Source organism: Trachypithecus francoisi, unplaced genomic scaffold (assembly GCF_009764315.1).
Source record: "Trachypithecus francoisi isolate TF-2019V2 unplaced genomic scaffold, Tfra_2.0 Lachesis_group1, whole genome shotgun sequence".
Taxonomy (NCBI): Eukaryota; Metazoa; Chordata; class Mammalia; order Primates; family Cercopithecidae; genus Trachypithecus; species Trachypithecus francoisi.
Genome location: NW_022681454.1, coordinates 109,754,025 through 109,779,425, shown reverse-complemented (window position 1 = coordinate 109,779,425; position 25,401 = coordinate 109,754,025). Strand labels below are relative to the sequence as shown.

Sequence of the window (25,401 nt, the reverse complement as noted above, 5' to 3'; positions counted from 1 at the left end):
GACTAAAAGTTAAACACATAATGATTTTTACAAATTGGCCCTGTTTATAACTGATCAATCAGGAAAACTGTTGCATAACTTATGGATCTACACTAAATTTCCTATATGGACATGTGGCATAACTTTTCTAATTGGGGTCAATATAAACAACTTTACTGTTTAGGCTTTACACAGATTAATCAAAATGAATATCACCAAGTTATTCATGTGCCCACAAACATCAATTAACCAATTTAATTTACATTCCTTCCAGCTATTATTTTCATTCCAGACTGCTGCCTCTTGACTTCTGGTACATGAAGGACAACATTCTTTAATAAACAGTGCTAACAGCTTGTGTAGCTTTCTGAAGGCTACTCCACACAATGCCCAGCACAAAGTGGGCACTCAATAAATGTCGCTGACTGACATTAAAGAGATTATGAGGACGGAAGTGTAGGGTGGCCAAAGCAAGCCTAAGGGGCCACTTGACTAATTCTATGTTCTGTCATGTCGGACTGTATTTTGAAATGCAACGTGAATAAAACAATTTAGCCATTGTGAACTCTGACTTACTTTGAAGACAAATATGTGTGTACAGAATCCCCCCAAACTGGTTAACTACTAAAGCAGGGGCTTCCCCACAGCTTTTTTGAAGAGATGGTCAAGTGATTAAAATGAAAAAGCAAGACGGAGGCATTACAATCTGGCTGTAATAGCTATTTTTTGAAGCCTAAGCCAGTGTATAAACACTTCTAATAAGTTTCCATCTGGCAACCAGCTGATCGAGATAATCTGAAAAGTACTCAGTTAAGGTGATTTTAAAATGAATGGTGCATAGCATGAGAATTGATCAGTTAATGGGCAAAGTCTGGTGCCCAGAAGAACAACAGTCTTAGAAGAGGTGTGACTGTTCACGGTAGGTTGGGGAGAAAGCTGTCCAGCTATGTTCTATGTGTTGCATCCCATGGTTGTCCAGACCTATCTATCCAAGAGGACTCACATGCCACGGTAGTTAGACACACTGCTTGAGCATCTAGACTAGAAAAACGGGAGTATTGTATTAATGAGAATTTATAATCAACCCCCCCAAATAATGTCTTACTATTAAGCAAATGCTGCCACAAAGCCCCAATGAACTATTCATGACTAAGGCTGGCAAACAAATATTCATTCATCCTTTCCTACTACTTATTTCTATTATTATTTGGCCAGTGTTTTCCTTTGAACGTTCACAGGCATTAAGCTACATATATTTATATGTTCAGTTTGTATACTCACCCTAGAGGTTCTAGAGAAATAGCAACCTTTCATAAACTTTTTGGGCATCAACACATGGATTTAAATGTTTTGATACATTTGTCATTACCAAAAGATTTCTTCAACTGTAACACAGAGTCCAGTTCTGTGTAATCCTATACTCAAATATTTAAATCTATTGGTTTCAAAATAGTTTAAAATCCTACTTTCCCTACAAAATACACACATATGACATTTGAAATTAAGCGAGAGACATAGACATTGAAAATACACTTCCAGGCAGCAGCCAGGCATTCATCAGTCAATAACAAACCTAAGTTCAAACTAAATATCTGATGCTGGTTCAACTAAGCATATATGAGTATTTATTTTAGAGTTACCAGTTAAACCGGATTTATTATGAGGATAACTGATTTTCTTGTACTATGTTAAAACATGGAGTCAACTAGGCTCTTCCAGTTGTGTTGCACCGACATCAGAGAGTGACTGTAAAATATATTATTATTATTATTTTAAACAGCATGATGAGTGTGCATTTAGTCAAGAACAGTTGCACTACAATTATGGAATGATAAATAGACTAAATTCATTTTATTTCAAAGACGGAAAACTTAGATCTCCAAAAAGAACTTGAATTTCACTGTCCAACTTCATTCACTAGGGTTTTATTTCAGGATCTCTTTAGAGTAAATGTATCTATACACTTCAAGGTATAAAGAATTATTTATGATCCTTCACGTATTATTCATACTGAAATAAATATCCTGAATATATATCATTTGTTTTCTCTGGAAAATGGGAGAACTATTTTCAAGTTTTCAATCTTGTCCTACTTTTCTTTTGAAAACAAAATCACTTTATAAGCAATCAAAAATTCTGGAAATACAGTCATAAATATATTAGAAAGTCAATGCTGTTATTTCATTCTTCTAAAATTATGCTAATGTGATCTTATGTACTCTAATCTCCATCGCTATTAGCTACATGCAGCTAGAAATAAATTCTAGATGGACACTATCAGCTGTCATTTTGAACTTTGGTGCTCTCATCTGTACAATGATAAGCTATAGTAAATACACTCAGCTGATGTTTATATGTGTTTAATCTTTACAGTCAGAAGTTTATAAATCACACTTAGGTCCACATAAAATTAATCTTCTCTACCAGAAGATAAGAAAGGAAGGAAGAAGGAAAGAGGAAGAAGAAATAAATATAAATATGATTTAAAATGCAGATATATCTCTAAAAAACTAAGGGCTTTTTTCTTTAAGAGCAATTATTAAATAATATTTTAAAGAAATAATGTTTTTCTTTTCTACTAATTCTTTAGTATTTAAACATGCTCAGTGCTTTCCTAAGCCAACGCCCTTCTCAAACCTGCTCCTGGCCCAGACTTCTCTGCCTCAGTGACCAGCAGCCCTATATACCTTGCTGCCCAAGCTGACAATCTTGAAGTGTTTGACATTACCTTTCCCATACATCCAATCCTGCAGGGTCTACTTTTTCCCATCCCTTTGCCACTGTTTAGCTCAGTGATTTATTTCCTGACTGAATCACTGTAACTGTCTCCTAAAGAGTTTACTGGTTTTAGCTTTGCTCTGTTTCAATCCATTTGCCATGTGCCTTAGCCAGGGAGATCTTTCCAAAGCTCAGACCTATTCAAGGAACTCCCTGTAATCTTCAAGACAAAAGCAAAAATCTAGGCCAGGTGCGGTGGCTCACGCATGTAATCCCAGCACTTTGGGCAGCCAAGGTGGGTGGATCACTTGAGGTCAGGAGTTTGAGACCAGCCTGGCTAGCCTGTAATCCCAGCACTTTGAGAGGCCAAGGTGAGTGGATCACATGAGGTCAGGAGTTTGAGACCAGCTTGGCCAGCATGGTGAAACCCATCTCTACTAAAAATACAAAAATTAGCCAGGCCTGGTGGCACACACCTGTAATTCCAGCTACTCAAGAGGCTGAGGCAGGAGAATCACTTGAACCCGGGAGGCAGAGGTTGCAGTGAGCCAAGACTGCACCACTGCACTCCAATCCTTAATAATGTGGTATGGACTCCTATCTGAGCTGATCTTTCTTTACCAGGTTTTTGTTTTTTGTTTATTTGTTTGTTTTGAGACAGGGTCTGGCTCTGCCACACAGGCAGGAGTGCAGTGGCGCTCATTGCAACCTCCACCTCCCCGGGTTCAAGCGGTTCTACCACCTCAGCCTCCCAAGTAGCTGGGATTACACGCATGCACCACCACACCTGGCTAATTTTTGTATTTTTGGTAGAGACAGAGTTTCACCATGTTGCCCAGGATGGTCTCAAACTCCTGGACTCGAGCATTCCTCCCAAGTACTGGGATTACAGGTGTGAGCCACCATTCCCAGCGTATTCCAGTTTTCATAATCTTTTCATCCTTGTGTTCTCTCCCTTGAAATTTCTTCTGGACTTTTATTAATAACTATTCCCCACCTGGATCACCTCCCTCCCTCTCAGCATCTGCAAGACTCCTCTTGGAAGCCCTGCCTGACCAACAGGATTAGGAGCCTGCTGTGGACATAGAGCCATCATGATGATTGTTACCCTATATTTTAATTGTCTTTTTATGAACAGACACAATATTTTATTTGTCTGTTTGTCCCTAGTACTCCTGATAGTGCCCCTATACAGCAGGCACTCATAATTGATTACTGACTAAATGAGCAATAACAAAACTTCCTTCACATATTTAAAATATGAATGGTTTCTGCAAACATTTATTTCATTCTTCTCACAAATATTTATTTAGCACTATACGCAGGCCCAAACACAACATTTAAATAAAAAGAGACAAATGCGTATTATTACTGATGTACTCCCAGAAATACTTCAATGAATCTCTGAGAATAGCAATCTGCAGTCATTTACCAAATTACCATTAAAAGTGATTTTGTTTTGGTCACATTACTATTCTGTCAGTTCTTGTATGATTATATTTTCAGATGTTTGATTTTTGTCCAGGCACTGAATCTGTTGGTAGCCATCTGAACATGAGGAGGAATGAAAAGAACAAAAATGCCAGTGGCCACAAGAGCATCAGTAGCCACGAACCAGAAGATGATTCATGAGGTAAGAGTAAGACTGTTGATCACATCATGGATATTTCAGGATATCCATCAATGTGACTATAAACATATGGAGAGTAATCATTGCTAATGTCAGGGAAATATAATTATTGTTCTCTAGAGGTCCAGGAGGATTCCTCCTATTATAAATGTCTACACACACACACACACAGAGCTCTATGGTTTGGCCATCATTCGCCTCTAAGGTATTACATGTAGTGAAAAGCTCTTTTCATTCCACTCTTTCCACCTGTAGGGCTTCTCTGCATTCTTTCATTATTGGTTCCCCTTTTCCAGTGATGGATCCATTACTAGGTCCCTGCCTGATCGTGATATCTAATACTCCTCACAGCTGTTACCTCTGTGTGGCCATCACTTTACTGACATTGCCTTTAATCTATGACATTCACTTGCTGCTCCTCTCTCCACAGTTTTTCTTTATTTTTCATAGGTATCTTTACTTCAAACATGTCTTACCTTCAGAGCAAATGCTAACCTTTTAGAGACAATAGCCACCAATAATACGGCATCTCATAGATGCGAAAATGCCCCACAGTTATCAGCCTACAATAGTCATAGAAAGATGTGCATTTTCTACTTACGTTCATGACCAACAACCCATTCAAATACCTAGGAGGAGTTCTCCATTCTTTGCCACTATGAAATATCAGTAATTCAGATAAATGCTAACTGTAGTAACTGTGCATCCTGAAGAAATGGGCACCATAAAACTTCGGTTGTGCCACTTCTAATGTCTAAAATTTGAATTTCCAGTTTTTAAGTTTCTATGGTTATAAATCTGACTTCATATTTTGATAACTCAAACTATATGGCAAAGTTCTAATCTGATTTTGTCAAGTTTTACTAAATACAAAGTTCATGTTATATTTAGTAGACCAAGAAGTATGTCATGACAGTTTAATTTTGTCCTAAATTCTTCCCAAAAAAGAATTATCAATAAAAGAGACTGTGGCTTTCATTAACCACTGACATTTTAAAATGTCAATTTTACTGAAATATGCCCTTTCTATTTTAATAACATTCGATTTTAGCTGATCTGGAGATCAAGTGTTAAAAACCATCTCTGATAAGGTAGAAGGTAGTTTTTTTTTCCTTGCTCTGGAACAAGGAGAACATAGTTCAGTTTATTATTATTCCACACTAAGATAAGGGGGGATTAATTTTCCTGTGGTATAAAGATGTCTTCCAGATCCTTGACCTCACTGTTCAGCAGAGCACAAGAGGCATTCAAAGAGCTCTATGCACTCCCAAACTGTTCATATTTGTTGTCAGTAATACCTCAGTAGCCCTCCTTTTTCATTTTCTTTTAAATTTTGTCCTTGGGTTCTCTTTGTGGTTGCAGTGAGAAAAAGAGAGAGAGAGAGAGAAAGAGAGAGAGAGAGAGAGAAAGAAAGAGACAGAGAGAGAGAGAGGGAGGGAGGGAGGGAGGGAGGGAAAGAAAATAAAAAGACAACTTTCAGGAAATTTTAGAGTTACTTTCATTGCAGTTTAATAAACTAACTCCAAACTAGCCAATCATATGATACTTTGGGTCAGAACCTACCTCACCTCTCTTCTATTCTAACGAGAATTCCTGTTGATGACATGTAAGACTTAGAAACCGGCCTTAATGCTATTTTGATCATTGGAGGTGCTAGTAGTATGGATGGTTTCAGCACTTGATAACTCTAGCTCTTCTGTCCTTCTTCCTGTGATCTTATTATTAGGGACCTTGCCGTAGTGTAAATCTTATCATAATTCTTCAGAGACTCCCCCTGCTATTTTGTTTGTCTGTTCCTTGAGAGGTTAGAAATATTTTTGTGTAACTTGGTGATACATATTTTTCATCCCAGCTACTCTTCTTTATAGCATTATAAGGTCAGTTGGAGAAGCACAGATTCCAATCATATGGGGTCTTACCTCTTCCTTCCTTCTTAAACCTCACTTTTTCCATCTGACAAAAAGGAGTTATAATCACTTCTACCTCATGATGTTGCTGAAAAGATTAAATAAGTCAGTGCATCTTAAGTACTTAGGACAGTGTCTGGTATATAGCATTACACAGGAAGCTAACTATGATTATTTTTCCTCAACTCTATTCTTTTTTATCTTTTTGAATCAGATGGGTCTAAGGTTTGTTTATTATCTGCCCTACAATTTAAGTTAAAAATACTACAAATCAGACATTACGTGGTAGTATAGCATGGTTTAGAGAAAAGGAATGGGCTTTGGAATCTGGCATCTGGGGTCTGTCACTTAATGTATTTATTTGCCATGAAATTTGGGGGGAAAATCTTTTTCAAGCATAATATTCAAGCACAATTTTCCTCCCCTAAAAAATGAGATTAAGAATATCTACCTCATTGTGAGAATTAAATAATACAAGAAATAATTGTAAAAAGTCAAGTATAGCGTCTACATGCTCTTATTCTTCTCTGGATCAGTTTCTCATGCCTGGGTCCCCTGATACATCTCACCTGCTGTCTCCATTCACCTCTAATTTCAGAATAAAAGGTCAAACGTTTTTCGACTTCCATCTAATGTTGACTCATAGTGAAGTCATCTTCAGAAAACTAAGTTTTCCTGCTCTCCTATCTTACCAACCATTTAGGAATAAGTCCTTATACCTTCACCTATATCTAGAAACAACCAATAATTAAGTTGCCCTCAAAATATAATTCCATTTTTCTCTTGCTGGTGTCAGTGAAGAGAATTAACTCTTACTTCTGAATTTGGCTTGGATGACCAAAACTCTAGTGCATCTCTCCAGCTGGAGGGCTGCCATGAAGAGTTTTGTAAGTATAATAGTACAACTCCCAAGGTAGAATTATCCCATTTTTCTTTCCCAATACTGAACCTTTGTCCCATAATCAATATCAGCACGTAGTATCATCATGGCCAAGAACCAATGATCAGCCACTCTTTGCTTGATTCCCAAGTATTGATGGCTGCTGGAATTCCCCATTGCTGTATCCCCCTGCTGGAGTGAGAACCCCAATGTTGACTGTTTCCTACTTTGTGGATGAAGAAACTATGTGATATCACGCGTGGATACCCTATATGACCCAGCATGATCTACTCTAGATCAGTTCTCTTCACCCCACCCACGGATCTAATGTCAGATCCCAAATGTTCCTGTCAGAGCCATCTATCTCATGGGCTCTGTCTGGCTGAGAAGCTACCATCAGGCCACAGGGTCCAGTTCCAGGGTACAAAGTAGTTCTGTGGAATGATTCTATACCTTACATTTCAGTACTTTTTAATCTAAAAAACTTTCTACCAATTTCACATACTTATTTAAAGGATCTATCCCTTAGTCAAATTTTATTCAAATGATCATTCCCTTAAGTACATTTGAAATACGTACTGTAGTAAAACTGCAATACTCTAACTTCAATGTGTTGAAAACGCCAGGAGAAAAAAGTGAACGGAGAGACATTATTAAAACATAAAAATGGAAATGCATTTTGATAAATACACATAGGTAGAATACAGATAAATATGTCCACATACACACATATGTGCATATACATCATTATAATTCCAAGGATGAGTATTCTCAAATCATCTACTCGAAAATGAACTGATTAGAAAAAATAAACCTCTCATCAAGTGGCATTATACCATATGGTCTGATAGTTGTGACATCTCTGAATAGTATTCTATTTTTTCTTTTATATGGTAAAAAATATTTTCCTAGTTGACTTTATGACTGTTCAGTCAAACTCTTGACCTATCCAGTCTATGGCATTAAATGATAATTGAGCTCAAAGAGGAAAGGGGAAAAAGCAGAAAAAAGCCTTTGAACCCTTAATCCTTTTGTCTATACATTTCCCTCTCACATCTTGCCCGGGTGTGTTTTGATCCATGAATCTTCAATGAAAATGCATGTGGTTTCACACAGAGAAAAACTGCTTCTTTAGGATATGTGGAATCACAAAGATCCTATTTAAATCTACTCTGCTTTAGTGTGCGAGAATGTTAGACTCAGTTACAATGTACTGCTTGTTGCAACAGAATTGTGCCTTTGGTGTTCTGTTTTACAGGTTTGTCTCCACTTAGGAGTGTAGAAAGTACTTTGACATGCCACAATCACTTAGACCAGTTTTTAAAAGTCTAAATGAGCCTCACACTTCTACTTCTTGTTTTACTTTTGCATTCCAATGATGTGCATACTTTTTAGTAGCTTTCAAACAAGAGAAACCTACAGATATCAGGGATCAAATGTTTTATAAGTCATTGGAACACTGATATGTCTAACAAGGAGTAGAACCTAGATTTCAGTAATGCAGCCTGTTCCCAGACAATTTAGATGCCTGGGTCACTGGTGTGTACAGTTTTCTCACTGCAGGAGCTTAAGTGACATTCATCAAAGTCAAGCCGAAAGAGAACAAGGAAAGTTACAGAGGCTATGCTTCAGGGCAGCTAAACATGCCACCAATAGGCACTGAGTGTGAACAAGGCTCGAGATGAAGGGGAAAGGAAAACAGTGCAAATAGGAGTTATGAGAGAGGATTGCCAGTCTAAACTAGTAGACTTCATGTATCCCGGAGGAAAGTTTCAAGCTCTGCAAAGACTAGGAATTTTGAATTGAAAACAGGAGGATTAGTAGTTAATAAAACTATTCATTAAAAACTGTTACAGTTTTTTAAACATTTGTGTGACTTTAAGATGGAAACACAGTGCATTAACGTTTAAATATAAATGGTAGGCCGGGCGCGGTGGCTCAAGCCTGTAATCCCAGCACTTTGGGAGGCCGAGACAGGTGGATCACGAGGTCAGGAAATCGAGACCATCCTGGCTAACATGGTGAAACCCCGTCTCTACTAAAAAATACAAAAAACTAGCCGGGCGAGGTGGCGGGCGCCTGTAGTCCCAGCTACTCGGGAGGCTGAGGCAGGAGAATGGTGTAAACCCGGGAGGCGGAGCTTGCAGTGAGCTGAGATCCGGCCACTGCACTCCAGCCCGGGCAACAGAGCAAGACTCTGTCTCAAAAAAAAAAAAAAAAAAAAAAAAAAAAAAATATATATATATATATATATATATATATATATATAAATGGTATAAAGGAAAACAAAGATATTTTTCGAGAAATTTTTTTTGTCTCATCCTTCATAACATCTTTAGTTTCCTTGTTAATTTATAAAATTCAAAATAGCCATAAACAAAGTGTTCAAAGCTCTGGTTCTGTTTCATTCTCAAATAACTGTTCACGCATTGGTACAATCTATGTGTTGCCTAAGGAAACTTCTCTCCCTAGGTCTGATTCAGGAGACTAACTTGCGACAAATTTGAAGTTTAAGTATTAGGACATGAGAGGTAGGAAATATGCCTGTATACACACAACACACAACTCTATGTATTTGTTTTTATATCTATCGGTGTATATATTAAGAACAACAAGTTACGGCGGCTCACGCCTGTAATCCCAGCACTTTGGGAGGCCAAGGCAGATGAATCACAAGGTCAGGAGTTCGAGACCAGCCTGGGCAACACGGTGAAACCCCATTTCTACTAAATATACACAAAATTAGCTGGGCGTAGTGGCAGGTGCCTGTAATCCCAGCTACTTGGGAGGCTAAGGCAGGAGAATCGCTTTAACCCGGGAGCCAGAGGTTGCTGTGAGCCAAGATCGTGCCACTGCACTCCAGCCCTGGTGACAGAGTGAGATTCCATCTCATAAAAAATAAATAAATAAATAACAACGAGTTCATATGATATTTTCATGGACTTTGTTAATCCTTTTAGTAAGCATATTTCCTTTTGCCCTCTCACATAAAAAGGGGGACTATCTGGTGATATAATAAGTAATATTGCTATGCACATAAGTGCTTTCAAAAACACATTTCATTTTAATCCTTTGAATTACTGTTTCACACATGTGTGAGTTTAAATATAATTATCATTATTAACTCAGTTTACTGATGAGAAAACTGAGGCCAGGGATCAGACATCCAGAATTTGGTAGAGCTAAGATTTGAGTTAAGGACTCCAAACTCTAAATTTCATACTCTTTCTACTATACCCAAGAGAAAGATCACATTTTTATTTATTGACTTTTTACATATAAAGTCTCTGCAATTAATGAAAATAAGCATCCTCCTGCCACCACTTCAAACTTACCACATATAAAGCAATGTGTTTTTACTTTCCATCTGACTTTCACATGAAATTTGTATTTCTGTCAATGAGCATCATTTTTTAATATCATTGAAATATATAACTTTAAAGTTATTTTTATTCACTCTTCTCTTTTTTCTTTATTCCTAGTTGAGTGCTGATAACCATCCTGTTTTACTCCGTGCTGCTTTTCCGGTATGACCATTCCAATCCAAGCCCTGTTCATCTCTCTTGGGTTACCATCCCGTCTTCTGGGTAACCCTGACACTTCTCTTCCCCCTCAGAATCTTTCTTCATCACAGAGAACCTTCTATACCTGCTTATTTTGTGCTTTACTGAGTTTAGCTACTTCTTTGCCCTGTAGGTGCTCCAACTTTATTTCCAACCCCTTCCTTCCACTTTGATCATGCCAAGCTGTTCACCAGCTTCTATGTTCAACCTCAAGATACCCTCCCCATCTAAGCCAACCCTACCACCTACCTAACCTCAAGTCCACAATCTCTCTTAAAAAGCAACAAGCTACAACAAGCTATTTCATATCACATGCCTATATAAAAACATCTTATGTACCCTATAAATATACACATCTACTATGTACTAAAAAGAAAAAAATTTAAAAGTGATGATACCTAATCTAGCTCTGTACTCTAATTTTTCCACCGCCATTAACCTTAAATATCTATCTAAAAGGGAAGTTACTTGACAGAAAATATTTGTTTACTGAGTAAATAATCTTTATCTCTCAATTTAAAATTTGGCTCATAGCAGTTATTCAACAAATAATTCTTCCATTCAAGGGACTGCAATACCCCGAATTATATATATTATATACATCTGAACCCACTTTGGAAACAGGGAGGATGCTTGATGGAAAAATGAAGCATGGCAAATGTTTATCTAAGACATGAAAGAAGATAAATAAAACAAGCATAATTAAAAAGAGCTTCTGTTTGATTGTAAGTGAAAATGTGATTAAACTTAAGAAGCATCATTCTCTGAATTTCCTGATCAAAAACAAAGTTTTACAAACTTTTAAAGATCACTGGAGTGACTAAATTGTTTCAGATGCTCTTATACAACTTACTAAAGAATACATAACCCAGAAGACCCTCATGTGAAGGCTAGTTACAGTGATTAATGGGTATTAGTCTTAATCATCAAGTTTCCTTCAATGGCAAAACATTTGTCATATCAGCATATTACAAAGTCTTCTTTTATCTTTTGGTTCTGTTTTCTAGTATGAAAGCTGAAAGTTCTAAAATATTGCCCCTTGTGTTGAAAGACTGAGTATGAGTGCTTTATGTTATATACAAGGGCCCTTATATTCGATAAAGTGTTTGTAGTCAGAGAATTGGCATCTGCTACTGGGTCCTTTGTTGTCTCCCTTCTCCCCAGTAACGGTAACATGTGATTTCACAGATGGCTTTTCTCTCTCCCGCCCACACCCAGGCTTTGATTCCTGTCCCTTGGAGCCCACAGTGAAGACTCACGTTATGTAGGTGACCACCCTGAACGAAAGCTCCTCATTTCCTAAGTAACCTCTGTCCTCAAAGAAGTTACTGTTTCCAGGTAACCTGTTCCACTTACATTTTATTGGTTTCAGTCATTTTAGGTTGTGACATGGTTTAATTAAGCATTCTGGCCCACTTTGAGGCAAGAGCCATAAATAAGGAAGTTTGTACTACTACCTCTAGAAGAACTCGGGAGATTTATTTTCACTAAGCTGTACAGTTGGAAGGTTTGTGAATTGCTGAGGTTTAAGCGTTTACTCTGGACACTTGTTTATTACAGCACCCTGCAATTTAAAGGCAGGTACCATTACTGCCATCAGATCTTTGTCAAATGATTAATTAAACAATGATGATATTTCTCTGTGAATTTCTAACTCCTGGTATTATCAGTGTACAGAGTACCTAAAAGAAAAGTGAGAATAAACTGCAGGATAAATCAACTGTGGTTCTCAGGGAACCACAATAAATTTCTTCCTTCAAAATGGCTCAAATCAGTATCTGAAATACAAAACAACCATACAGCTTTATATGATTACTTCATTTTGTATATAGTCTATCTTAATAACTTCCATAGAATTTCATGTACCACAACCGGACTATTTCCTGCCATAATTTCATAAGAAAACTTGTGTCATATAAAAAAAATAGACAATCTCAATTCTAATATAATGGCACAACTAACATTTCATTCTTGCTATTTGTGAAAGTTCCTATCATCCTAGGAGGTCTATGAGCTTGTTGGGTAAAGGTACTCTGTCTAGGACATCGTGTCAGCTCAAAAAAATTTATCTTAAATGAAGAAAAACTTGGAAATTCTACCAACTCTCTTAATCATTTATAATAATAAAGGGAAGCAAAGAAACAATTAAAATGATACAGAAGCATAAAAACTGGAAGAATTCGAACAGATCTTATATCCTTATTGTTTTATAGATGTAAAAACTGAGGTCAGTTGTTTACCCAAGGTTATGGTGAATAGACAGAATTAAGCACAGGTCTCCTGAATTTGTTTTTATGGAGCTTTAGAAGTATCTGGTAATTTTGTATAAATACAATTTATTAACTTAGTAAACAGCTTTCTGGTAAGGTGCCTGTTTTTTATAATCTTAGATCTCACATCCACCTCTTCTCTTGCTGAATGTCTTGAAAGGGTTATCGGCTAAACTCGGTTTCAAATGCAAAAATAACATTTGATCTTTATAATAAAAGTAGATTATTAGAATTCATGTTTGTATGGTGAACATTATTTATGTATGAAATAATAACATAGAGATTAAGTTTTTTCCCTAAAAAACAGACTTTTGGAAAAACCATCATTAATTACATTCAAATACACAAAGAGAGGTCATTTTCAGTCTTAATTGAAGGCTTTTTTTTACAGACAAACCATAAACAAGTGAGTTAAAATTGGTAATTAATAAGTCTCTATGCAAAAATATATAAAAAGCCAAGAAATATAGGTTAATGTGAAATAACACCATTACTCTTAATCAAATAAATTGATTAGATTAAGATACACGTTTATAATGATTGTCATATCCCTGATATTTTTTTAAAAGAGATGGGGGTCTCTCTATGCTGCCCAGCCTGGTCTTCAACTCCTGGCTTCAAGCTCTCCTCAAGTCTCAGCCTCCCAAGGTGCTGGGATTACAGACATGAGCCACCACACCCAGCCCACATATTCTCTTCCTTAATACTACTTACATTGTTTTCTATTGAGGTGTTCCCCTATGATAAGCAATGTAATAAAGACATACAATGAAAGAATGTCTCTAGAAAAAGGCTAAGTTGGATATAAATGAATCTCTAATGGGAGATAAAAGAGTTTTCCCTGGCAAAGTTGCTAATGAAATAAAGGAACATGGAAGAAGTAATTCCAACTGTACATGCTAAAAAGTACATTTCAGAATTCTGTACAACTGAGTAAGGAATCCCTTTCTGACTGCTCTGGAAGTTGTGGTGAACCAGAAAGAGAGTAAGAGAGCAGTTGATAAAGCATTCGTGCAAAAAACAAAAACAGAAACAGAACAACTAACCAACCACATAAACAAAAGATCCTGGCACTGTAAGAAGCTGATGAGTGAGTATTGAAAGAGAATATCTGAAGAATTAGGGGACATAACTCATCTATGAATTACTTATTCCTTCTTTCTTACTAAATTAATGTCATATTACATAATTTTGTAAAGCTCTATCAAAGTCAAGTACAAAACACAAAAGGTAGTTGTTGACTTGTATTAGAAGTCCTATAAGTGCTGACATCTCCAAAGGTTTGAGGCCTCCTAGGCTGCTAAGTTACCAGTTAAATCCCTAGGACACTAACTTGAGTTCTTTCAAAACAGCACAACCTGTTTAAGACATAGTTTTAAATTCACAATGTAGTAGTCTTCCTTTAAAAACTTATCTTGGATAACTTCTCCACCTGCTCGAGCTTACACAAATGTCAGATACACACAATCTTATTTGCTGAAGATTATTCTATTAGGGCAAAGTTAGTCAAACTGCAGATCATGAAGTCTTGCAACTTATCTCTTAAACAGTTGTTTCCTCCTTTCTGTGCTCAGAATTAATTGGTTATTACATAAACCAATTAGTCTTATTAAACTTTCAGAAAGTTGCCAGGGTGTCTCCTATCTACACACGAAAAAATTAGAGTCATACTGATTATTAGAAGTAAATCTACGATTGCTTGAAATTTCAAGATGGAGTAGAGTAGGGATTGGTGGGGGAATGGAAATGTTTATTCTAGTCATTTCCAACCCTGGTTGGAATCACCAAGGGAGCTTGAAAAGCATATGGATTATAGTCTCTTTTCCCTTCCAGTCTACCCCAGGATTCTGACTTATTATGAATGGGATAAAACCAGATGATTCTGTTGAGACTTTCCACAATAAACATTTAAAATCACGGCTCACCTTTGGAGCAAAAGGGGCACACTCAAATAGCTGATGACCTCACTAGCAATTTAAGCAGAAATCCAGAATTTGAGAAATATCTTCTTTATACTTTTCTTTATTTTAGGATATAATGTCTCCGTGACTGAGACTAAAAGTAAATATTCTTTGTAAAGAAGAAATTATTTTGAGAAATACAAATAAAAAAGAATGGCATAATGGAAAAATATAAACACAGTTAGATCATTAAATATGGCATGAGTAGAGGTCTCAACTTCCTTGTATTTTCACTGACTCTTATGATCTTTCTACAAAATATTTTCTGTATTCATTACGATGTCAAAATGTAGTGTAAATATCTTTATTTTTAATTGATTGGTGAATAAGGGGACTAAAAAAATTAAAAGTTTGATAATAAAGGTAACAAAGGAATTAATTCTGATTTTTTAAAGATTAAAACATATGAACACAGATTAATGTAATAAAATAGAAAAAAAATTACTTTGAGTGTGTATAAGATTTTAGATTCCAAAACTAAATCAACTCACTCATAGTAGCTTTTTTCAATTAAAATTTTCTTTTTCTTTCAACTGTCTTCTTAAAACTTACCTCAAGCCATACAATTGGGACTATTTTTGCCACAATTGCACAAATTTGACAGCTGTAACACTAAACTATTAGTCACCCATGCAATGGTTAAGAGAGGTTCTTTATAATTAAAAACTAATAAAAACTCAGCTTTATGGTGCTGGTGAAGAGTGTCATTAATAACGCAAGCCACTTATTTAAAGATAATGATTCTAGTCAAGAAAGGATTCGTGAACTGAGCTAAGAAAAGAAATCAGAGGAGCGATAAAGAAAAAGATAATGGGTTTTAAATAATAATAATTCCATGGAAGCTACCACATTTAAATAGATATGACTGAACATTTTTATTTAGACTCAAAATGGGAAAGCCAAATCAACAAAACTTTTGAATTTTCACATATAAGTGGACACTAGGACATAAGAAGGGCATCTGTCCAGATAAAACTCAAGACAGCACCAATCTACTTTATGTTAATGTGGTTTCTGGAAATACTGACATACTGATGAAGGCGCTCTGGGAAGTTAACATAAAGACAATTCCATGTAGGTTTTAAAAACTGTTGACTGGGATTTCCCATGTTTGTAGAGTTCTAGAATGTAACACAATACACAGTGCCAGGTTATTCTGGTTGTGATTTGTAATTTTAATCACAGTGTATTTGGTTTGGTGTCCAGACATCTTTGTGCATACATGGTTCTTGACTAAGTGTTGCAATTTCCAGAGTTGGACTTCCCTTCAGAAACATGCTGCTGAGTGCCCAAGCAGAAGGCTCAAAAACGAGAGGGATGACTAGGCTGTCCAATCTCCTCCTACATTTCAGGCTTCACCCACAGACCACCAGGGAAAGCATGCTCAGTTTTACACTATGTTTCATGTTCATTTTCAACTCATTCTTATAACATAGTTACAAAGTATAGAATACATTCCACTCTCAACTTGCAAATAAAACACTTTAAATTAAGAAAAAATACTAATATAACTTTTTAAAATCTTCATTTCTCCATGTCACATTACAACTTGATGAGAACAATGATACTCAATAAGTATTATCATTGCCATCAATTAAATAACCAAATGAACAAGAAGAAGATGGTAGGCGGGGAGATTCCCCCAAAGTGTATCCTACAAATAAGTCTTGTTCTCACCAAGATAATAACTGTGTACATTTTTAAAAGCAAATAACTAATCAGAACCTTTTTCTGTGAAATTAAATGAAAACAACTTGAAAGGAAGTTTTTTTTTCCCACTTAATCCAATGCAAAATCACCTATCAGTTTAATAAAAGTAGAGATGCAAATATATCTTGAAGTCCTAATAAAATTGTGACAAAAAATGATTATATATCATAGTCTATAATTGCCAGTAATTGACATCAATTTGAAGAGCAAATGTTGACTTCTAATAGTTGATTTTCCAAGAAACCTCATGAAATATTTTGGTGCAATTTTGATAGAATCCCAACATGAATTTACATAATTTCCCCCTCAAATTCATCATTTAATTTATTATCACAGTATTTAAATTTCTTTCAGCTGTAGAAAGTTAATTTAGAGGTGAAGAAATTGAAGCATTTGGTGGAATAAACAATTTCCTTATAATCTACATCCAGTGTAGATACAGACCAAGAAATAATGTAACTTTTTTTTCTCCAATGAACTTTAGAGCCAGACAGACCTGGATTCAAATCCCAACTCTGCCACATGCTACTTGTGTATGATTAAGCAATTTCCTTGTTTGTGAAATCCAGAGAATAATACCTAATATATACGATTGTTATCTTGGTTAACAGCACAATGTGTGTAAAGTGTCAGATACAGGACCACATGAGTACTCAATAAATGATCATAAATATTTTTTCAGAAAATACGAACTCTGGCATTTTAATAGTATAAATTAAAATAATAAAAAGAATTTCTTAAGCATCAGGATGTTAAGAACTAGTCATACATTTGCCTTTTAAGTCACATGATTCCAGTGATAGACATTATGATGGATTGGACAATGCTTTGTCTGTGCTGAGAAATGGTGAACATATTGATTTATTTGAAAATTTATGATGATCATAAATTTAAATGAGAAATATTATTTAAATATATACTTTATGTTCTTATAAGCGTGAACTAAATGATGAGAACACATGGACACATAGAGGGGAACGACACACACACTGGGACTTATTGGAGGATGGAGATTGGGAGGAGGGAGAGGATCAGGAAAAATCACTAATGGGTACTAGGCTTAATACCTGGGTGATGAAATAATCTGTACAACAAACCCCCATGATACACGTTTACCTAGGTAACAAACCTGCACATCCTGAACATGTACCCCTGAAATTATAATAAAGTTTAAAAATAAATAAAATAAATATATGCTCTACTTTCAAGAATAAATTTGTTTACTCATTCTCTAAAAATTTTGTATTTTTCAAATTTTAAAAAACATAGAGTTGGAAAATAATATCTGGTTGTGGGAAGAATATTACACTTGAAATCACTTTTTAGAACTAAGTCTCGCAAATTTGTGAAAACGCTGATAAATCACTTAACCATTTTTTGTTGGCATCCTCCTCAATTCTAAAATTCTCAGATTCCAACATAAAAACTAGCAATCTGGACATACAAATAACTTACTTGTTAATATAAGCTAATAATTAGAATAGGGATATTCTGATTTTTGTAAAATGCCAGATTAATGTACTCCAGCAAACATACTAAATTAGTTTACCTCATCTTAATCTTTGTCTATTTATTTAAAGCTTAGCTTTATTCTAGCTCTACACAGTATGACACAGATACAATAGATATTTGGTACTATACCATATTTAAATATTAGCTAACTGGAGTATAGCCCAAAGAAGTCTGAACATATTATTCTAAGATAAGTTCTGCTTATAATGAGGTTGAAAGTAGATCTCTTAGTATACATTGTTTTAATGCCACACCATTGGCAACTTGATAGAGGGGTTATAGTCAAGTATGCAGCATGTTTCAAGTTTACAAATAATTAAAATTAATTTTAAATGTTTTATGGAGTACAAAATAATAATACAAAGATTATTTTAATTAATGATACATTTACCAAAGAATATTAAAATGAAGATTAAATGTGACTGCTTAATTGATTTTAATGTGCAATATCTTTACCTTGGTAAAAGTCCTTCAAAATCAGCTTATTTATTTTCTTTCAAGTCCCATAATTGGCTTTTATCTGCATTGGGGTGGATCTCATCTGAATTTTTCAAATAAACAGTTTCATTAGCAAGAGGCACTACAAATGGATATGAAAATGATATACTCAATCATCTGTACAACTGATGTTTTCCCTTATGATGATAAAGTGGCATCAGCAAATAAACGATGATAATTTTAAAATTACTTTCTGCAGGTGGTATTCCAGAATGCCACTAATAGGCAATCATCTTTTTTCATTTCTTCATGAACTATCATGAAGGTATGTACACCTTAAGGTATGATGTACACCTTAAGGCCTTAAGGTACGATGATGAGGTAAATTTTTCTTCTTTCAAAAAAAAAATTAAAAACTGGTTCAGTGGGTATGTGTGTGTGGCGGGGTTGGGAGAGGGATTGTCTGTCTAGAAAATAAATATAATGTAGCTAAAAAGCACACCCACTCTTTTAGCAAGTGTGTTGTGCTGTGTAAATATCTGCAGCAGAAAAGGGAGGAAGAGCAATAGGTGCATATGAAAAAAGAGGAACAAGGACAAATACTAGCTATGCCTTTATTTTCCTAATTTACTCTGGTTCTAGCTTAGATATGATATCTACATGTGAAGACCAGATGATCCTGTCATATGACCACATTACTAACCAATGATCTTGCCTATGGTTCTGGATTCAAGCTAAAGCAATGCAGCATTCAAGCAACCGAGATTCTCATCAACAACTGGCACCTTTTATTATAACAGTACAGTTGTTTTTTTTTTATTTTTAACATGGTTTGGAAAAGGAAAAACATTCAACTAGATACAGAAACAAACCAGAGTGAGATCAAGTGATTTTCCAGGTGTATGCATGGTACTCTAGCTAAGCAAAGTTGCTAGGTCACAGCTGAATGCTGATAAGGGCCCCTAGCCAAGAAATCATATACTGTGCTTTGGAGAACAAAAGATAAAAAAGATATAATCACAGAAAATTACTTTATACAATAATGTTCCATTTAGAGGATTAGAAACAGAACTGCAGTCGCTGTCAAGAAGGAAGTCAACCTCCACAAAATTGCTAATAATACTTTTGATTCTACAAAAAAGAATTAATGCAATCTTGAAACAACATGGCCTGTTAAAGGTCAGACAAGCAGTATTAAAGTTTTCCCCAGAAGGGAAATCATTATATACTGCTAATTTTATTTCTGTAGCCTAATAACAGTCATTTGATCTAGCTGGTGGTGAGATAAGTAGTAAACTGAAATGTAATGAATCCCTGTGCAGTAAGATCTCAACTCAATGTGGGTTCTCAAGTGTCTTTCCAAAAATGAGGCAAAGACTATATCCCTCAAATTGAAAGGTAAACATATTTATTATGGAAGAAAAAAAGAGTCCATTGAGCATATGGATTATTAAGTATATGGATCCCCATTGCATCCCTAATCCCAGAGCTATGTTTAACAACAGTTTGTGTACAAACCACTATTTTAACGCTCTGCTAATGTGATATGCCATTTGTCATCTTCTGAAATTATTCAGTGACCTACTTTGTTAATTAAAACATTTACAGAGCTCTTCCTTTATAGATCTAGATCACTGACTAAATGAGTATTTCAGTTCCATCAAGTTGTAAGATTATTTCTATTATAAAGTAAAACAGTATTTTAAGAGAAAGAAGCAATAGTTCAATGTAAAAGGCATCAACATTTCATCCTTTGTTTAACCTTGGTTGTTTTGAATTCATTGCCATACTCAGAAAAGAAAATTAAAAGATTAATGATAGAAAACAAAAAAATGAATTACAATTTTAAAAATGCAGAGACACAGCTCACTGCACCAATATTCTTAGTGCAGCTTCGCTAAGAAGTGAAAACCTGGTGTAAACCTCCAGGAGGGAAAAAGAGAGCACATAAAATCTGTAGTTTATTCTTAACTAGAGGTCTACATCAAATATACAGTCAGTGAGAAGACACACTGCTAAAGATACAGTAGTAGAGATGAGGAACAAGAAGAGGAAAATACTTTAACCCTCCAACCCTAAATCAACCCCTTCCTTCTTCTGTGCCCAGTACTCAGAGTAGCCTGAAGAGATAAAGCACCTAGTTTTGAGATTAAATAAAGATAATTGAGACAAAAACAGAAAAATGAAGTGGAGGCATTTTTGCCTTGCTTGGTCAAAGCAAAGGGAATTCACCCTGCTCAAGCATCTCCTCCCAATGCAGCAAATTTAGGCATGAGCTCTAGGCTGCAAACTAAGCTTAGAAATGGTGCAGGGGAATGATAGAAGGAAGGGAGGATGAAATTGCCAGTTCAGAGGCTGATGGTGCTACACAGAGCTGCAGAGAAACAGGGTTAAAAGGATGCTCCTCATACCTTTCTTTTTCGTTCCATACGTTCTCTGGGGATTTTCCGTTGTTTTTTTCTGTCTCTCTCAAGATTTTTTTCCTTTTCATCCAGATCAGCCTCTCGAACTTTTTTAATAGAAGCAGCAGCGTGAGCCATTTTGCAGAGGAAATCAGCAGAAGCAGTAGCAGAGGATCAGTTTCCACTCCCTAGCAATCCAGGTGATTTTAGAGCTCTATGGAGATGTGATTTTCCCCACCAGGGCAATGGCTGGCAGCCAGAACACTCACAAGATAATCCACTCCGCCCCCGAGCTAGGTCATAATCTTGCTCCAGCCTCTGCAGCACTCATAACTCACTACAATGAACTAAGGTCCCAAACCGAGACCTCCAGCAGCATATACCTGCACGCACACAGGCATAGGTGTGCACCCACAGTCAGAAATGGTCCCGGGGGAAGGCGGAGCACTAGACTTCCAGCTCTTCAGCAGTTGGGTGGCTGCAAGTGCAGAGAAGCATCCTACTAGTTGAAAAAGCCATCCTTAGACACACATCACCAATTGGAACAGTCTTTGGGGACTCCTCCAGACAGTCTGTGTCTTCTGACTGGAGCCAGGAAGAGGCCACCTCTGTGAAACTGCTAGGGGGTGGGTAGTTTATTGCTGCTTCCAACCACACCTCTATGCAGGGTGAGAAGAAAATGGTGCAGTCTGGCTAAAGGACTCTCTCTGCTGCTGCTGCTGCTGCCGTGCTACTGCTGTTACTGCCGTTGCTACGGCTGCTCTGCTGTAGCACATGACATGAATTCCTGCCTTTTTCATCTCACAGCCCTTTCCTTCTCCCAGGTTCGTTTAAAGTAAAGAATCGACGTTACTGTTTTGGGAGAAGAGGAACACAGGTGGAGTTACTCGCCACTGCCGTGGCAATACAGGGGTGAGCAGGTCTGGGAAGGGCTGGGAGTAGCCGGGTCCTCACTGTGCCATTTACAGATCCACGTGAGGCTGAATTAGGGAGCTGCATTAAGCAGAGAAAGGAGCTGTCAGTGAACACACAGTATAATCTGGGTTCAGCGAGGTTTTCCTGGGAGAAAGAGGGGGCAGTTCAAAAGAGGGAGAGGAAGGCAGGAATAGAGAAAGGGAAAGAGGAAAGCAGGCACCACTCAAGCCACTCTTTGTCACTCAGAGAGGGCACACAGGTACTCATTATTAATTATCAAAGGCTTTTGTTAAATGCAAATTTACTTGAAAAGCAATGTGATGAAGTAAAGCAGGATTAGTATTTCTGAATGTTCCTGTATATACACTGAATAGGGAGGCTCAATGAAAGAGGAAAAGAGGATACAAGCTGTTAACTCAAGAAGATGAAGTTCTCTATAGTATTCCAGTTACATATACCGCCACAGTTTTATCAAGGTCCAATAGGATGCCAAGGATGGCACTCCCTTCTCAGGTATTCACTCTTAGCTGGAGACAGAATCATACCACTATATTGTCTATAGAGCACGATGGACGTTCCTTCCCAATACACACAACTGTTGCATTTTAGGAGAAGGGTTTTCACTAATATAATCATTGATTATAAAACAATATAATGAGTCTACATACATGCTATTGTTAGAAAAAGAGTAAAATAACATTAAAAGTGCTCTACTAGAAAATGATATGTTTTTGTATCCTAACCCTTATGACATATCTGCTTCCATAAATGGAAAGCATAAAGTCTCATTTCTTGCACTACATAAAGATAGTAAGAGAGCAACTCTTCTGGGGGAAAAATACTAACATGGATGGTACATGTTATAGTTTATATAACATAATTTGCAATTTTTCCTTTTACCTAAACTGAGTTGAAAGCAGTAAGATTAATAAAATATCCCATAAGCAAGCAAAATGCAGTCCACAGTAGTATAGAGAACCTAGCACTTAATCTGATTCAAAAGTCAGTCAAAGGAAACAGTAATCACCATGGCGTGGATCAGCATTGTGTTGTTGATGCGATGGTCAATCAACTTACAGACAGTAAAGGAAGGGAGAGAAGGAAGCACTTTTTATCATATATGGGGAGAATTAGCTTTCTCTGATCTGAACAGCTGAAAATTCATGTTCCAAAAAAACAAAAATAAAAACAAATCAGCTTCATACGTATCTAAGCCCTTCAAACTCCCTTGTCTGAAAAACCTTTTACATTTTTACAGAGAAATATACATAGCCATTCAGGCTTTCTGGGAAGATAATGTGTGGATGTGGGGAGGATTCTTCTATCTCCTTGGCCGGGGGAGTCACTGTCTGCCACTTGACATAGCATACTTCAGACATTTTCTCCTCTGAAGTACTCTGGAGAATCAGCTGTTGTGGTGTCAAAGCAGTCACTAGGAAAGAAAGTGGTTCGGGGAAAGCAGCAAGACTGGAGCACAGGGTGTTCTGAATGCCATCTGGCATTCTCTTTTCTTCTACTTTAAAAGAAATGTTTGCAACAAGCAAGTCTTATTTGATTCGTGGATGTCCATTTAGCTTAATAGCATGAGTCCCAAGGAAATGTGGCTGAGTCTCCTGCAGTGGTTTTCCTGTTGTGAGGGTGACTCCAGCTTCTTCTGGCGCAAGACCTTTCCACTGCCCCTTTAGAACCTGCTGATACACCATCAAAATATCCTCTCCTCTTCTAGAAATCTCATTAAGAAAGTAAAAAATGATAAGCACAGATAGAGAAGAAAGTGAGGAGTTCCTGTTGTCAAAAAAAAAACCTTTTATTTCGTTGGCTTTTAATGAGCTCAATATAGACTCTCTTGTAAAATCAAACAGTTATTAATTACATTATGTTGTTTTCTGGTGCCAGGAAAAGTATACATTTTTACACGTTTTTTAAACTTCAACTTAATAAGTAAAAAAACAAACAAAAAAATAGGCATGGTTAACAGAGTCTTAGTCTCTAAGGCTCTTTTACTTTCTATAAACAAATATGACAGCTCTTTTTATCTTCGTCTCATAAAGAAAAGGTAATGAACTAGGTGTTAGTTTGTTAGATGTTAGATTGACCGACATACACATTGCACAAAGCACTGTGATTGTCACATCTTTAAGAATCATAATTACACTACTTTGCTTATACTTTCTCATAATACCTTTAAGTGTGACACAGAAGCAAAGTCACCATGTTTTTATAGAAGAGGACACTAGAAGCCAAATGATTTTTTTCCAGGTATCTTTCCTTGGGATGGCTCACAAGGACAGGAGGGCCAAGGTTCAGTGCTCTCAAATCAACCTACCTCAGAAAAGGAACCCACTCGGGCTTTTACCGTTCAAATAAAAAAACAGGAAATCAGAGACAATTAATATAAATATTCATAAATAAAATAAACTGATCACAAGTCCATTCTTAGCATGTGATTTTTATTTCTCTTTTCCTTAATTAAGGAACAGATTGCTCCCATAGGAGATAGTAGCGCATAATCCTTTTAAGAAAGCTAGGCAAATTAGACATTCCTACACAGTGATAACTATGCCTCTTTATAACTAACTTATTCAGTAGTGAGCTGTTGAGAAATTGATGTTTTTAAAATCCTTCCTTCTTGTATACTTGTGTTGCTCAAACTTACCTATGATTTCTATTTGAATGGAAAATAATGGGTATTAATTCTCTGAGGAAAGAGAGTAGCGCACACTCACCAGCTGACCTCTGCACAGACAAGGCACCAGGTTCCAATCCCAGGAGCTCACAGCCATTGAAATGATGCATGCACCACATTAAAAGGCTCTTCCTATCAAATCTCCAGCAGAGATATAATTCTGGCTGAGTTTTGAGCTTGTAACAAAAGCTGGTTCCTTCCACAAAGCATCACGACCATCAATGGGATAAGCTTGTATTGCCTTCAAAGGTAAGGAGCACACTGTCCGTTCACATTTAAACTTGAGAGCCAGCATAGACTGCCCTTCAGAGAGGGCATATTTTATTTTAAAGACAGGAGATAAAATGGCCATTTGCTGTCCTCACTGTCCAGCACTCCATTGATCAAATTCCAAAGAAAATCCTCTGCAGACATCAGGCATCAGTCAGGCAGCGTTCAATAATAACTGAGCTAGCCACATGCAACTTAATCTCCCCCTTCACTTTCCCTAGCCCTGCCCAGGAGAAGCAGCTATGCAATTGAACAGCATACATTGTCACTCTACCACAAATGTGGTGTGGGTGCTGAGTGGAAAGAGAAGCAGATACACTATGAAGACAGCTAAAATATCACCTAATCAGGGAAAAAAAAAATGTGCTAACTTGAACTATGTTTGAACTATGTGCCAAGAGTTCATTATTCTAATCAAGTTTGTGGTGTTAATCCATGGTTGAGGCTTCCTCTGTTTTTTGGAACTAATGAGTGATCACGGTAAGGAAAAGCAAACGGAATAAGTGAGTCCAATGGCATAGCACTCTGAATTTGTTTTACCTGAAGCCAAACCCAAAAGC

The 25,401-nt window shown here is 36.6% G+C and overlaps 1 protein-coding gene across 25 annotated transcripts in view; it reads right to left on the bottom strand.

Moving 5' to 3' along the window:
- Nucleotides 1-25,401, bottom strand: part of ANK2 (ankyrin 2) — a 715,648-nt gene that overhangs the window by 249,538 nt on the left and 440,709 nt on the right. For 5 of the 25 annotated variants that reach the window (XM_033215038.1, XM_033215037.1, XM_033215041.1 and 2 more), the window contains exon 1: nt 20,980-21,699. The exons of the other annotated variants lie outside the window; for them this stretch is intronic. In XM_033215038.1, the coding sequence (XP_033070929.1) occupies nt 20,980-21,108 (129 nt within the window). In that variant the 5' untranslated portion in view covers nt 21,109-21,699. Of the gene's footprint in view, nt 1-20,979; nt 21,700-25,401 lie in introns of those variants that run through there. 25 annotated transcript variants of the gene reach the window in all.